The 12,480-nt window shown below is 49.4% G+C and overlaps 1 protein-coding gene across 1 annotated transcript in view; it reads left to right on the top strand.

Moving 5' to 3' along the window:
- The first annotated feature begins 3,194 nt into the window (after window positions 1-3,194).
- LOC119978527 (xin actin-binding repeat-containing protein 2-like) overlaps window positions 3,195-12,480 on the top strand; it is a 68,796-nt gene continuing 59,510 nt past the window's right edge. Inside the window, exon 1 of the mRNA XM_038820235.1 lies at window positions 3,195-3,365. Within this exon, the coding sequence (XP_038676163.1) occupies window positions 3,239-3,365 (127 nt within the window). The 5' untranslated portion in view covers window positions 3,195-3,238. The remainder of the gene's footprint in view (window positions 3,366-12,480) is intronic.

The following is a 12,480-nucleotide window of genomic DNA, read 5'->3' as shown; positions in this document are numbered from 1 at the left end:
CCTGCACACATTGTACAAAGAACGACCCATCTAATGTACTCGAACTATATCTTTTCCAGTCAATATTTGGAAAGTTAAAGTCTCCCATAACAACTACCCTGTTACTTTCGCTCTTTTCCAGAATCATCTTCGCCATCCTTTCCTCTACATCCCTAGAACTATTAGGTGGCCTATAGAAAACTCCCAACAGGGTGACCTCTCCTTTCCTGTTTCTAACCTCAGCCCATACTACCTCAGAAGAAGAGTCCCCATCTAGCATCCTTTCCGCCACCGTAATACTGTCCTTGACTAGCAGCGCCACACCTCCCCCTCTTTTGCCCCCTTCTCTGACCTTACTAAAACACCTAAACCCCGGAACCTGCAACAACCATTCCTGTCCCTGCTCTATCCATGTCTCTGAAATGGCCACAACGTCGAAGTCCCAGGTACCAACCCATGCTGCCAGTTCCCCTACCTTATTTCGTATACTCCTGGCATTGAAGTAGACACACTTCAAAACCACCTACCTGAACACTGGCGCCCTCCTGCGAAGTCAAATCTGTGCTCCTGACCTCTCTACTCTCAATCTCCCGTACCCCAAAACTACAATCCAGGTTCCCATGCCCCTGCTGAATTAGTTTCTCCACATTCCCAATCCCACCCCAGCCCCATTCCCACTCCCTCCCCATTCCCACCCCAGCCCCATTTCCACTCCTGTCCCATTCCCACTCCTGTCCCATTCCCACTCCCTCCCCATTCCCACTCCCGTCAAATTCCCACTCCCTCCCCATTCCCAATCCCGTCCCATTCCCACTCCCTCCCCATTCCCACTCCCATCCCATTCCCACTCCCTCCCCATTCCCACTCCCGTCCCATTCCCACTCCCTCCCCATTCCCACCCATCCCATTCCCACTCCCTCCCCATTCCCACTCCCTCCCCATTCCCAATCCCTCCCCATTCCCACTCCCGTCAAATTCCCACTCCCTCCCCATTCCCAATCCCATCCCCACTCCCTCCCCATTCCCACTCCTGTTCCATTCCCACTCCCACCCCAGCCCCATTCCCACTCCCGTCCTATTCCCACTCCCTCCCCATTCCCACTCCCGTCCCATTCCCACTCCCTCCCCATTCCCAATCCCACTCCCGTCCCATTCCCACTCCCTCCCCATTCCCATTCTCACTCCCGTCCCATTCCCACTCCCTCCCCATTCCCACCCATCCCATTCCCACTCCCTCCCCATTCCCACTCCCTCCCCATTCCCAATCCCGTCCCATTCCCACTCCCATCCCATTCCCACTCCCATCCCCACTCCCTCCCCATTCCCACCCATCTCATTCCCACTCCCTCCCCATTCCCACTCCATCTCCATTCCCAATCCCTCCCCATTCCCACTCCCGTCAAATTCCCACTCCCTCCCCATTCCCAATCCCATCCCATTCCCACTCCCTCCCCATTCCCACTCCCTCCCCATTCCCACTCCTGTCCCATTCCCACTCCCACCCCAGCCCCATTGCCACTCCCGTCCCATTCCCACTCCCTCCCCATTCCCACTCCCGTCCCATTCCCACTCCCTCCCCATTCCCACTCCCACCCCAGCCCCATTCACACTCCCGTCCCATTCCCACTCCTGCCCCAGCCTCATTCCCACTCCCTCCCCATTCCCACTTCCACTCCATTCCCACTCCCGACCCATTCCCATTCCCGCCCCATTCCCACTCCCTCCCCATTCCCACCCCAGCCCCATTCCCACTCCCTCCCCATTCCCACTCTCTCCCCATTCCCACTCCCTCCCATTCCCACTCCCGTCAAATTCCCACTCCCTCCCCATTCCCATTCCCTCCCCATTCCCACTCCTGTCAAATTCCCACTCCCTCCCCATTCCCACTCTTGTCCCATTCCCACTCCCACCCCAGCCCCATTCCCACTTCCTCCCCATTCGCACTCCCGTCCCATTCCCACTCCCTCCCCATTCCCACTCCTGTCCATTCCCACTCCCTCCCCATTCCCACTCCTGTCCCATTCCCACTCCCTCCCCATTCCCGCCCCAGCCCCATTCCCACTCCCTCCCCATTCCCACTCCCTCCCCATTCGCACTCCCGTCCCATTCCCACCCATCCCATTCCCACTCCCTCCCCATTCCCACACCCTCCCCATTCCCATCCCCACTCCCGTCCCATTCCCTCCCTATTCCCACTCCCATCCCCATTCCCACTCCCTCCCCCTCCCCATTCCCACTCCCGTCCCATTCCCACTCCTGCCCCATTCCCACTCCCTCCCCATTCCCACTCCCTCCCCATTCCCACTCCCGTCCCATTCCCTCCCCATTCCCACTCCCTCCCCATTCCCACTCCTGTCCCATTCCCTCCCCATTCCCACTCCCACCCCATTCCCACTCCCTCCCCATTCCCACCCCATTCCCACTCCCTCCCCATTCCCACTCCCTCCCCATTCCCACTCCCTCCCCATTCCCACTCCCTCCCCATTCCCAATCCCTCCCCATTCCCACCCCAGCCCCCTTCCCCACTCCTGTCCCATTCCCATTCCCACCCCAGCCCCATTCCCACTCCCTCCCCATTCCCACCCCAGCCCCATTCCCACTCCCGTACCATTCCCACTCCCTCCCCATTCCCACCCCATTCCCACTCCCTCCCCATTCCCACACCATTCCCACTCCCTCCCCATTCCCACTCCCGCCAGTCTGAGGGAGGATTGGGATTTCTCCCTCTCCCTGTCGGGAATCTCGCTGGGGATTCTCAATTCTCACATTGGCGGCGGGCGGGAGTCTCGCCCCCCGCGGAATGCGGACACGGCGCCGTTTCCCTGGTAACTGCGGATCGGCCGGCTGGGCGGAGACACAGAGAGGGAGACAGACAGACAGAGACAGAGAGGGAGACAGAGAGAGACAGAGAGGGAGACAGAGAGAGGGACACAGACAGAGACAGAGAGGGTGACAGAGAGAGAGAGAGACAGAGAGGGAGAGACAGAGAGAGGGAGACAGACAGAGAGGGTGACAGAGAGAGAGGGACAGAGAGAGAGAGGGAGATAGACAGAGAGGGAGGGAGACAGAGAGAGAGAGGGAGAGGGTGACAGAGACAGAGACAGAGAGGGAGACAGAGAGAGAGAGGGAGAGGGAGACACAGAGACAGTGCGGATCCCTGCGAGGAGCGGAGTGAGTGAGTGAGGGAGGGAGGCGGAGGGAGTGAGTGAGGCGGAGTGAGGGAGGGAGGGAGTGGAGGAGCTGTGGGAGCCTCTCCGCCATGAGGAAGTCCCGGCCCGGGGACACCATCAGCAGAATTCTCCGCAGGAGGAGCTCCCAGTCCCTGTACCCGGCCACCCCCCCGCCAGGGAGCAGCAATCCCGCCGACAGCGAGGAACAGCAACTGGGTAAGTGTCTGCTGGGTTAGTGCTTGCTGTCTGGGGTGTCTGCTGGGACAGTGTCTGCTGTCTGGGGTATCTGCTGGGACAGTGCCTGCTGTCTGGGGTATCTGCTGGGACAGTGCCTGCTGTCTGGGGTATCTGCTGGGACAGTGCCTGCTGTCTGGGGTGTCTGCTGGGACAGTGCCTGCTGTCTGGGGTATCTGCTGGGACAGTGCCTGCTATCTGGGGTATCTGCTGGGACAGTGCCTGCTGTCTGGGGTGTCTGCTGGGACAGTGCCTGCTGTCTGGGGTATCTGCTGGGACAGTGCCTGCTGTCTGGGGTATCTGCTGGGACAGTGCCTGCTGTCTGGGGTATCTGCTGGGACAGTGCCTGCTGTCTGGGGTATCTGCTGGGACAGTGCCTGCTGTCTGGGGGGGGTGTCTGCTGGGACAGTGTCTCCTGTCAGGGGATGTCTACTGGGTTAGTGCCTGCTGTGTGGGTTAGTGTCTGCTGTCTGGGGTGTCTGCTGGGACAGTGCCTGCTGTCTGGGGTATCTGCTGGGACAGTGCCTGCTGTCTGGGGTGTCTGCTGGGACAGTACCTGCTGTCTGGGGTGTCTGCTGGGACAGTGCCTGCTGTCTGGGGTGTCTGCTGGGACAGTGCCTGCTGTCTGGGGTGTCTGCTGGGACAGTGCCTGCTGTCTGGGGTGTCTGCTGGGACAGTGTCTGCTGTCTGGGGTGTCTGCTGGGACAGTGTCTGCTGTCTGGGGTGTCTGCTGGGACAGTACCTGCTGTCTGGGGTATCTGCTGGGACAATGTCTGCTGTCTGGGGTGTCTGCTGGGACAGTACCTGCTGTCTGGGGTGTCTGCTGGGACAATGTCTGCTGTCTGGGGTGTCTGCTGGGACAGTACCTGCTGTCTGGGGTGTCTGCTGTCTGGGGTGTCTGTTGAGACAGTGTCTGCTGTCTGGGGGTGTCTGCTGGGTCAGTGTCTGTTGTCTGGGGGTGTCTGCTGGGTCAGTGTTTACGGTAGGGTGTCAGAGCTGGGACTGCACTTTGGCCAGAGAAACCAGAGCAAATTCAATTCCAGAATGCCCCCCCCCCATTTTCATCAAGGTGCTGGGTAGGGATTGAATTGAAGGGAGGGTAAATGTGGCTTGGGGTTGATCAGATGTGTGAAAAGGGCATTAAGAAATGACTTGTATTTTCCAAATGCTAAAACATTGTTGCAGTAAAAGATTAAAGGGAAAAGGTTCAAAATGGAATCTGTATGATGTCTTTTTAAAATGAAATGGTTAAAGGCCAGAGTGGGTTTAATTCCTGGTTTCTGAGTTCCAATCCTTTTACATAGTGATGAAAATCTTGTTCCCAGTTGATGTGATCCCACAGAAGAGTTGTCTATGATTTGGAACTGATTGCCCATGGTGAACATATCATTTTGAGTGTTCAAAATGGATGACATCTTAATCTCAGTTTGACGTTAGATACACTGTCTCTTTTCCACATGCCGGTAAATGCTTGTTCTGTGATACAGTGAGGCAACAGGAGAAGGGTATCAAGAACAGATATCCTACCATCATATCTGATGAGGGCAGCACGGTAGCACAAGTGGATAGCACTGTGGCTTCACAATGCCAGGGTTCCAGGTTCGATTCCCCGCTGGGTCACTGACTGTGTGGAGTCTGCACGTTCTCCCCAAGTCTGCGTGGGTTTCTTTCGGATGCTCCGGTTTCCTCCCTCAGTCGAAAGACATGCAGGTTAGGTGGATTGGCCATGCTAAATTGCCCTTAGTGTCCAAAAAAGGATAGGAGGTGTTATTGGGTTATGGAGATAGGGTGGAAGTGAGGGCTTAAGTGGTTCGGTGCAGACTTCACGGGCCGAATGGCCTCCTTCTGCGCTGTATGTTCTATGTTCTGTATTGATTTAAAATACACGCAGCACAATCTCAAAGAGCAGGTGAGCCCTGGTGTCTTGGCCAATATTTATCCCTCAAACAACATCACAAAAAACAGATAATCCGGCCTCTGTGGCTGGGGGGGCTTCTTTCCTACATGCCGGCCCCTGCAGCCCTGCAGCCCTGTGCCATGCCGGCGTGTTGAAGGAAGCCACTGCGAGGTCCTGGTTGGCGCCGGCGCCACTGCGCATGCACGGATCCCGCGGGCCGGGGCCAGAGTTAGCTGTGGGAGCAGCCCGTTCACGCCGTCGTAAAACGCTACGCTGGACACTCTGCCGCTGGATTGGAGAATCCCGCCCAGGGTATTTTTAATGTTCTGCTTTATTTAATGTTAATTTTTCACCTACAAGTGGAGAATGGAAGAAATACTTTGAGTGAAATACTTTCTGACTATTTTCCTGGCAGTATCCTTTTGGGGTGAATGGCTTATTTCCATTCTGTAAATGCCATGGTTCTGGTGTGTGGACAGCTGTACTCAGTGACTGGTTTAAGTGTGTAGAATTTAGCAATACTTTGACCTTTTACTCTATAGAATCCCTACAGTGCAGAAAGAGGCCATTCAGGCCATTGAATCTGTACCAACCCTCAGAAAGAGCACTCTATCTAGGCCCACTCCCCTGCACTATCTCTGCAATCTGCACATTTATCATGGCCAATCCACCTAACCTGCTCAACCTTGGACTGGGGGAGGAAACCGGAGCACCCAGAGGAAACCCACGCACACACGGGGAGGATGTGCAGACTCCACACAGATAGTGACCTAAGGCCAGAAACGAACCTAGGTTCCTGGCGCTGTGAGGGAACAGTGCTAACCACTGTGCCACCATGGTTCCCTAACCACTGTGTCACCCCATGTGTTGCTAAATAGACCTGGGTAATCAGACGTAGTTGAGTTTGATGCAGTTATGAGAGTTCAGTGGATTTAATGTGACAATAGATTTTAATTAAATGAACAACATAATTGTAAATGCAGACTATAAACAAAGGCAGAGTCACGAAGATACTTAATATGGAAGATGGAAAATTCATATTAACATGATAGAAGTGTTAACTGCTTTGTGGGGCCAGGTAGTGAGCATGTTAGCTGTTTCTGACCTCTCGTAATCTATATTAAAAATCAACAGAAACTTAACTCAACCATAAATGGTCTTGATTCACTTATATGATTGGGCCCACTGATGGGATATTCTGGATGATGCCATCAGCTCCAACTTGTGGACTCCTTGCAGACTTCCTGAAATTCGACAAGGGAATTCTGTAATTAAAATCAAAAGACAGTTTCATAAAAAAAACTCACCAGAGGCTAGGGAAATTACTTCGTAATTATGAATAATAAGAGATCCCCTTCGATTTAATTTAATGTGCAGCAAGGACTTTGATTCTTTTAAGCAACGTGAATGAAACTTCATTTGAAAATACAACGCAACGCGACTGTTCTGAAGAATGGAAAGCGTTTATACATTAACACTGCAATGAAGTTCCTGTGAAAATCCCCTGGTCGTCACATTCCGCCACCTGTTCGGGGACACAGAGAGAGAATTTAGAATGTCCAATTCACCTAATAAGCATGTCTTTCGGGACTTGTGGGAGGAAACCGGAGCACCTGGAGGAAACCCACGCAGGCACAGGGAGAACGTACAGACTCCACACAGACAGTGACCCAAGCCGGGAATCGAACCCTGGAGCCGTGAAGCAACAGTGCTAACCACTGAGCTGCCCCATTGCCCAAAGTAATGAATGTTGAGCTGCTGCCTGGAAACCTGTAGGCCATAAACAATTCTGCAACTTCACACATTAATTAGTGAATGTAAAAAGGAAACACAATGTTTGAGGTCTACCACTCTTCAGATGTATCATACCAGAGTTCAAAGGTTGACAGAGAAAGTCTCATTCCAGTTTCAGCAATGGATAATCATCGGCGAAAGCAATTCTGGAGTTAAATATAACGTCACAGTCCAAACAATAAATTTCTAAATATTCAGATGCTCATATGTCTCACAAAGTTACTTTGAGCATTAAAATAATCCAGAAATGACTTATTTTTGACAGACCTCTCAATGCACTCCCTCCAGAAACATCCAATTGTTTTTGAACTCATTTGGAACATCTGCTAATGCAAGCTTCACTCTTCATTTATTCCATAAATGTATTAGCCGTAAAAAGATGATCTTCTCCCTGTCCTCCATTCACACTCCTAATCTAGTTATTTTTAAATGATGTTTTCTGCATATGAAACATCCACCGTAAAACTTCACCTGGTTCAGCTTTGTCAGTTCCTCCAATAACCTTCTCCAAAAGAAAATCAACCTAAATTCCAGAACTCCTTTTCTCAAATTCCTGACACCCAGCAAAATTCTTATTGCTCACATCAAGGAAACATTCTTGATCCAAAGAGTGTGAAGAATGTGGAATGTGGTATTGCAAGGTGTGTTTGAGATTAATTACATTAGAGACGTTTAAGAGGAGGAGAGAGAAGAACATGAGGGAGAAAGGAACAGAAACATATTTGGATAAGGGAGAGGGATAAGAGGAAGCTTAAATAATAATCTTTATTAATAATCTTCATTAGTGTCACAAGTAGGCTTACATTAACACTGCAATGAAGTTACTGTGAAAATTCCCTAGTCACCCCATTCCGGCGCCTATTCGGGTACACAGAGGGAGAATTCAGAATGTCCAATTCACCTAACAAGCACCTCTTTGGGGACTTGTGGGAGGAAACCAGAGCACCCGGAGGAAACCCACGCAGACACTGGGAGAATGTGCAGACTTCGCACAGACAGTGACCCAAGCCGGGAATCGAACCCGGGTCCCTGATGTTGTGAAGCAACAGTGATAACCACTGTGCTACCGTTAAATGCTGGCATCGACCAGTAACATTGAATATGCAGTTTGTGTACTGGAGGCTCAATGAACCTCTTGGTCACATCGGAATCCACTTCAGGAATATCTTTCCTACAATTTGCTAACTAAAGCTACACCCATTACTCAAGATGCAGTATGGCCAATGTGTTACACAACCGCATAACAGCTTCTTAATTTGAACCTTATACATCTGCCAATGCAACCTAATGATTATTTCCCTCTTTTGCTCTGGTCAAGTGGGTATATTACATCTGTCTTTGCTATTCAGGTTGCCTGGGAAACTTACATTACAATGAGCAAACTGCTTTAGGGCAGCACGGTAGCATGGTGGTTAGCATAAATGCTTCACAGCTCCAGGGTCCCAGGTTCGATTCCCGGCTGGGTCACTGTCTGTGTGGAGTCTGCACGTCCTCCCCGTGTGTGCGTGGGTTTCCACCAGGTGCTCCGGTTTCCTCCCACAGTCCAAAGATGTGCGGGTTAGGTTGATTGGCCAGGCTAAATTGCCCGTAGTGTCCTAAAAAGTAAGGTAAGGGGGGGGGGGGGTTGTTGGGTTACGGGTATAGGGTGGATACGTGGGTTTGAGTAGGGTGATCATTGCTCGGCACAACATTGAGAGCCGAAGGGCCTGTTCTGTGCTGTACTGTTCTATGTTCTATGCTTCAAGCCATTGAGATTTTAAATATTAACTTCAATGTTCGACTTATTTATATTTTGCTTCCTCCACATTTATATTTGCCAGAAAATAATACTTCCAATGCTCTACAATGTCTATTCACACTTCTGAAAACAGAAGTGTGAAGTAGCCAATTCATTTATTTCGGATGTGCAAGGAAATCCCTCCATAGCAAACTGAAAACACCTCCCTCCGTGATGCCAAAATCAATGTCTGTAGCTTTCAGTGTTGGAGAGAGAAAGCCGGGAATTTATCCTGGATTGTCACTTTCACAACCTAAAGAGTAATTAGATTCTAATTGACCGAATCCAGTATTTATTTGATAATAAGACGCTGTAGCCTTAAAGGGTGAGTGATTCACTTTTGCAGCAGGCGACTAGTGTGCATGACAAGATATTTGGGATTTGTTGTTTAATTGATCAGCCCTGTTACATACATCTGGCATTGTAGTGTTACTGTCGTAAAGTGTAAGGTAATAGAGTCACAGAGTGTGATTGATTCTAATAACTGGGGAGAAGGTGTACACGAGGTTGAGGAGCCTCATGACATTGGGTGGGATGGACAGGATTTAAATGGGACAGGGTTAGTTTGAGTACATTTGTGTTTTTTTATTTGAATTTTTAACACATTCCTTTGTCAAATCCAAGCTTGACATTTGTAATAAAATAGACCTTTCCGATGAAAGGTCATTGACCTGAACTCTGAATTTCTCTCCGTACGTGCTTCTTGACCAGCTGAGTAGTTTTGGCGTTCCTATCACACTGGTCAAATTGCTCTCTACACAAATTTGCACACCGATTCTCACCAGGCATCCTAGTGCACCATCAAAGTCGAATCCTCACCATTCTGCAATCACATTCCCAAAGCCTTTCACATCTCCTTTCCTCATTTTTAAAAGCTCATGAAAATCCGCTCAACTGTGCCTTGGGTATTGCCGCAAAGCTCAAATGTTTGGTTCCTCTTTATGCTTTGTCATAATTTATTGCACTAACGGTGGTAGTTCTGTTTTATATGTTATTTTTAAAGGTTTATAATGCAATAAAGGAAGGGCTGAGTGGTAGCTTTAACTTAGAGACTTTACTATTCTGCTGTTATGTGATTGGGCAGATTCTCTTTGATAGAGTGGATGTGAAAGGGAAAATGTTGTGATGTGGGGAATAATGAAAGGTGAAAGTAACCGAATGGAATAGAGTGAGACAGACTGAACCAATTGATGCAGACAATAATAAAAATGTACGTTATTTAATTCAGAATGTTGGCAGTCCTAAATCTTACCTGGAGCATGCTGTTTCTTTAAGCATATGTCCTGAGTAAACAGTATAATGTTGAAGGAAAATATTTAGTCTGATGGTGCAGCAGTTCATTGTTTCTTTCCTTATTCAATTCTTATTTGATGTAAGATTGTGAATTTGCAGAGCAAAGCTGAACATTCCGAAACTAAAATAGGGTGGTTCCAAAACTTTGAATGAATTGATATTGTTGTAACTCCAATGGAGGTCCCACAGACCATGCGGTTTCCCATAACCACCTTGAAATATGAACTTCCCCTTTAAGGAGGCAGGACTTCCCCTTTAAGGGCTGGGACTTCCACTTAACAAGGAGAGACCCAGCTGCATAAACAGACCTGGTTGCAGGTCGTGGAAGGAGACCCTTGGGGGAGTGGAGGAGTATTTAGAATTGTATTGAAATAAACCATGTTCGGTAATTACTACTATCGTCTATTTTACATAAAATGTACAGTGCAGAAGGAGGCCATTTGGCCCATCGAGTCTGCACTGGCTCTTGGAAAGAGCACCCTACCCAAGCCCACACCCCCACCCTATCCCCGTAACCCAGTAACCCCACCAAACACTAAGGGCAATTTGGACACTAAGGGCAATTTAGCATGGCCAATCCACCTATCCTGCACACCTTTGGACTGTGGGAGGAAACCGGAGCACCCGGAGGAAACTCACGCACACACGGGGAGAACATGCAGACTCCGCACAGACAGTGACCCAAGCCGGGAATCGAACCTGGGACCCTGGAGCTGTGAAGCAATTGTGCTAACCACTATGCATCCTGCTTACTGTGGTTTCACCAGAGATATACACAAATATGTCAAATTTGGTGCCTGGGTTGCATTATTATGCTGAGCTGTCATTGAAGGCCAAAGATTGGATGGTTCAGCTTGTTTCCATGACTTTGGAGTGACTAGTGTACACCTCCCAGGGCAGGCAGTGGTGTAGGATTGTCTCACTGGACTAATCTAGGTAGTGGTCTGGAGTCCCGGGTTCAAATCCCACCAGTTGTTGGAATTTGAATCCAATAAAAATCTGGAATTAAAAGTCTAGTGGTGACTATGAAACCATTGTCGATTGTCTTAAAAACCCATCTGGTTCACAAATGTCCTTTCCAGAAGGAAACCTGTCATCCTCTCCTGGTCTGGCCGACATGTAACTCTTAACTGTCATCTGAAATGACCGAGCAAGTCACTCCGTTCAAGGGCAAATGTGACACTCTCATCCCATTCAAAAAAAACTCTGTTTCTGCAACCTAGCCTGGGAAACACAATTTCCCAGAGGTTCGATACAAAAGTGAGTGACCAGGTTCTCAACTTATTTTTAAAGTTGAGAACAAACTTAAAGTTCTCCAGTATAGTAATCCCGTTAGTCATTTTCTGTAATATTTTCCCATTGAACATGTTGATTACTAAATTATTTTGTTGTCTTCCTATTGAACTTGGTAAGTATCTATTCACACATTGGTGAAGAGTGGGATGGGGTGGTTGGATGGGAGATCCTGAAACTTGTTTATAAATCAAATAATGTGCCACAATGTCTGCCTCCATTTAGTGCCAATTTTGAAAGAGGAACAATATTGCCGGGATTCTCTGTCCCGTTGCACCTGTTTTCTGGTGCGGTGCACCCCTGCCGCCAGCAGGACTCTCTGTCTCGCCTACAAGCCCATGGTTTCCCATTGTGGGCACCCCCAGGCCGTCGCAAAATGCGTGGGTGTGAGGACCCCGCCAAGGGAGAATCCAGCCACATATCTTTGACAATGAATGTACAGCAAAAATAGGGAAGAAGGAGCAAAGATGTGTCAATAGAATTTTTAAAAATGCCCTGACTCTAACTTCAGTGCTCATTAAGATACCTCTTCCGTTCAATAAAAAAGTGTTAGAAACAGGAAAGGAGAGGTCACCCTGTTGGGAGTTTTCTATAGGCCACCTAATAGTTCTAGGGATGTAGAGGAAAGGATGGCGAAGATGATTCTGGAAAAGAGCGAAAGTAACAGGGTAGTTGTTATGGGAGACTTTAACTTTCCAAATATTGACTGCACAGGCGGTTCGGCAGCTCCTCTGAGGACAGGCACCAACTGGATATGTGGAGCTTGTTCAAGGAACAGCTATTGCATGTTCTTGATAAGTACGTACCAGTCAGGCAGGGAGGAAAGGGTAGAGCGAGGGAACCGTGGTTTACCAAAGAAGTGGAATCTCTTGTTAAGAGGAAAAAGGAGGCCTATGTGAAGATGAGGCATGAAGTTTCAGTTGGGGCGCTTGATAGTTACAAGGAAGCGAGGAAGGATCTAAAGAGAGAGCTAAGACGAGCAAGGAGGGGACATGAGAAGTCTTTGGCAGGTAGGATCAAGGAAAACCCAAAAGCTTTCTATA

Source organism: Scyliorhinus canicula, chromosome 15, assembly GCF_902713615.1.
Source record: "Scyliorhinus canicula chromosome 15, sScyCan1.1, whole genome shotgun sequence".
Taxonomy (NCBI): Eukaryota; Metazoa; Chordata; class Chondrichthyes; order Carcharhiniformes; family Scyliorhinidae; genus Scyliorhinus; species Scyliorhinus canicula.
The sequence above is the reverse complement of the archived record's forward strand: the minus strand, read 5'-3'. Positions and strand labels throughout refer to the sequence as shown.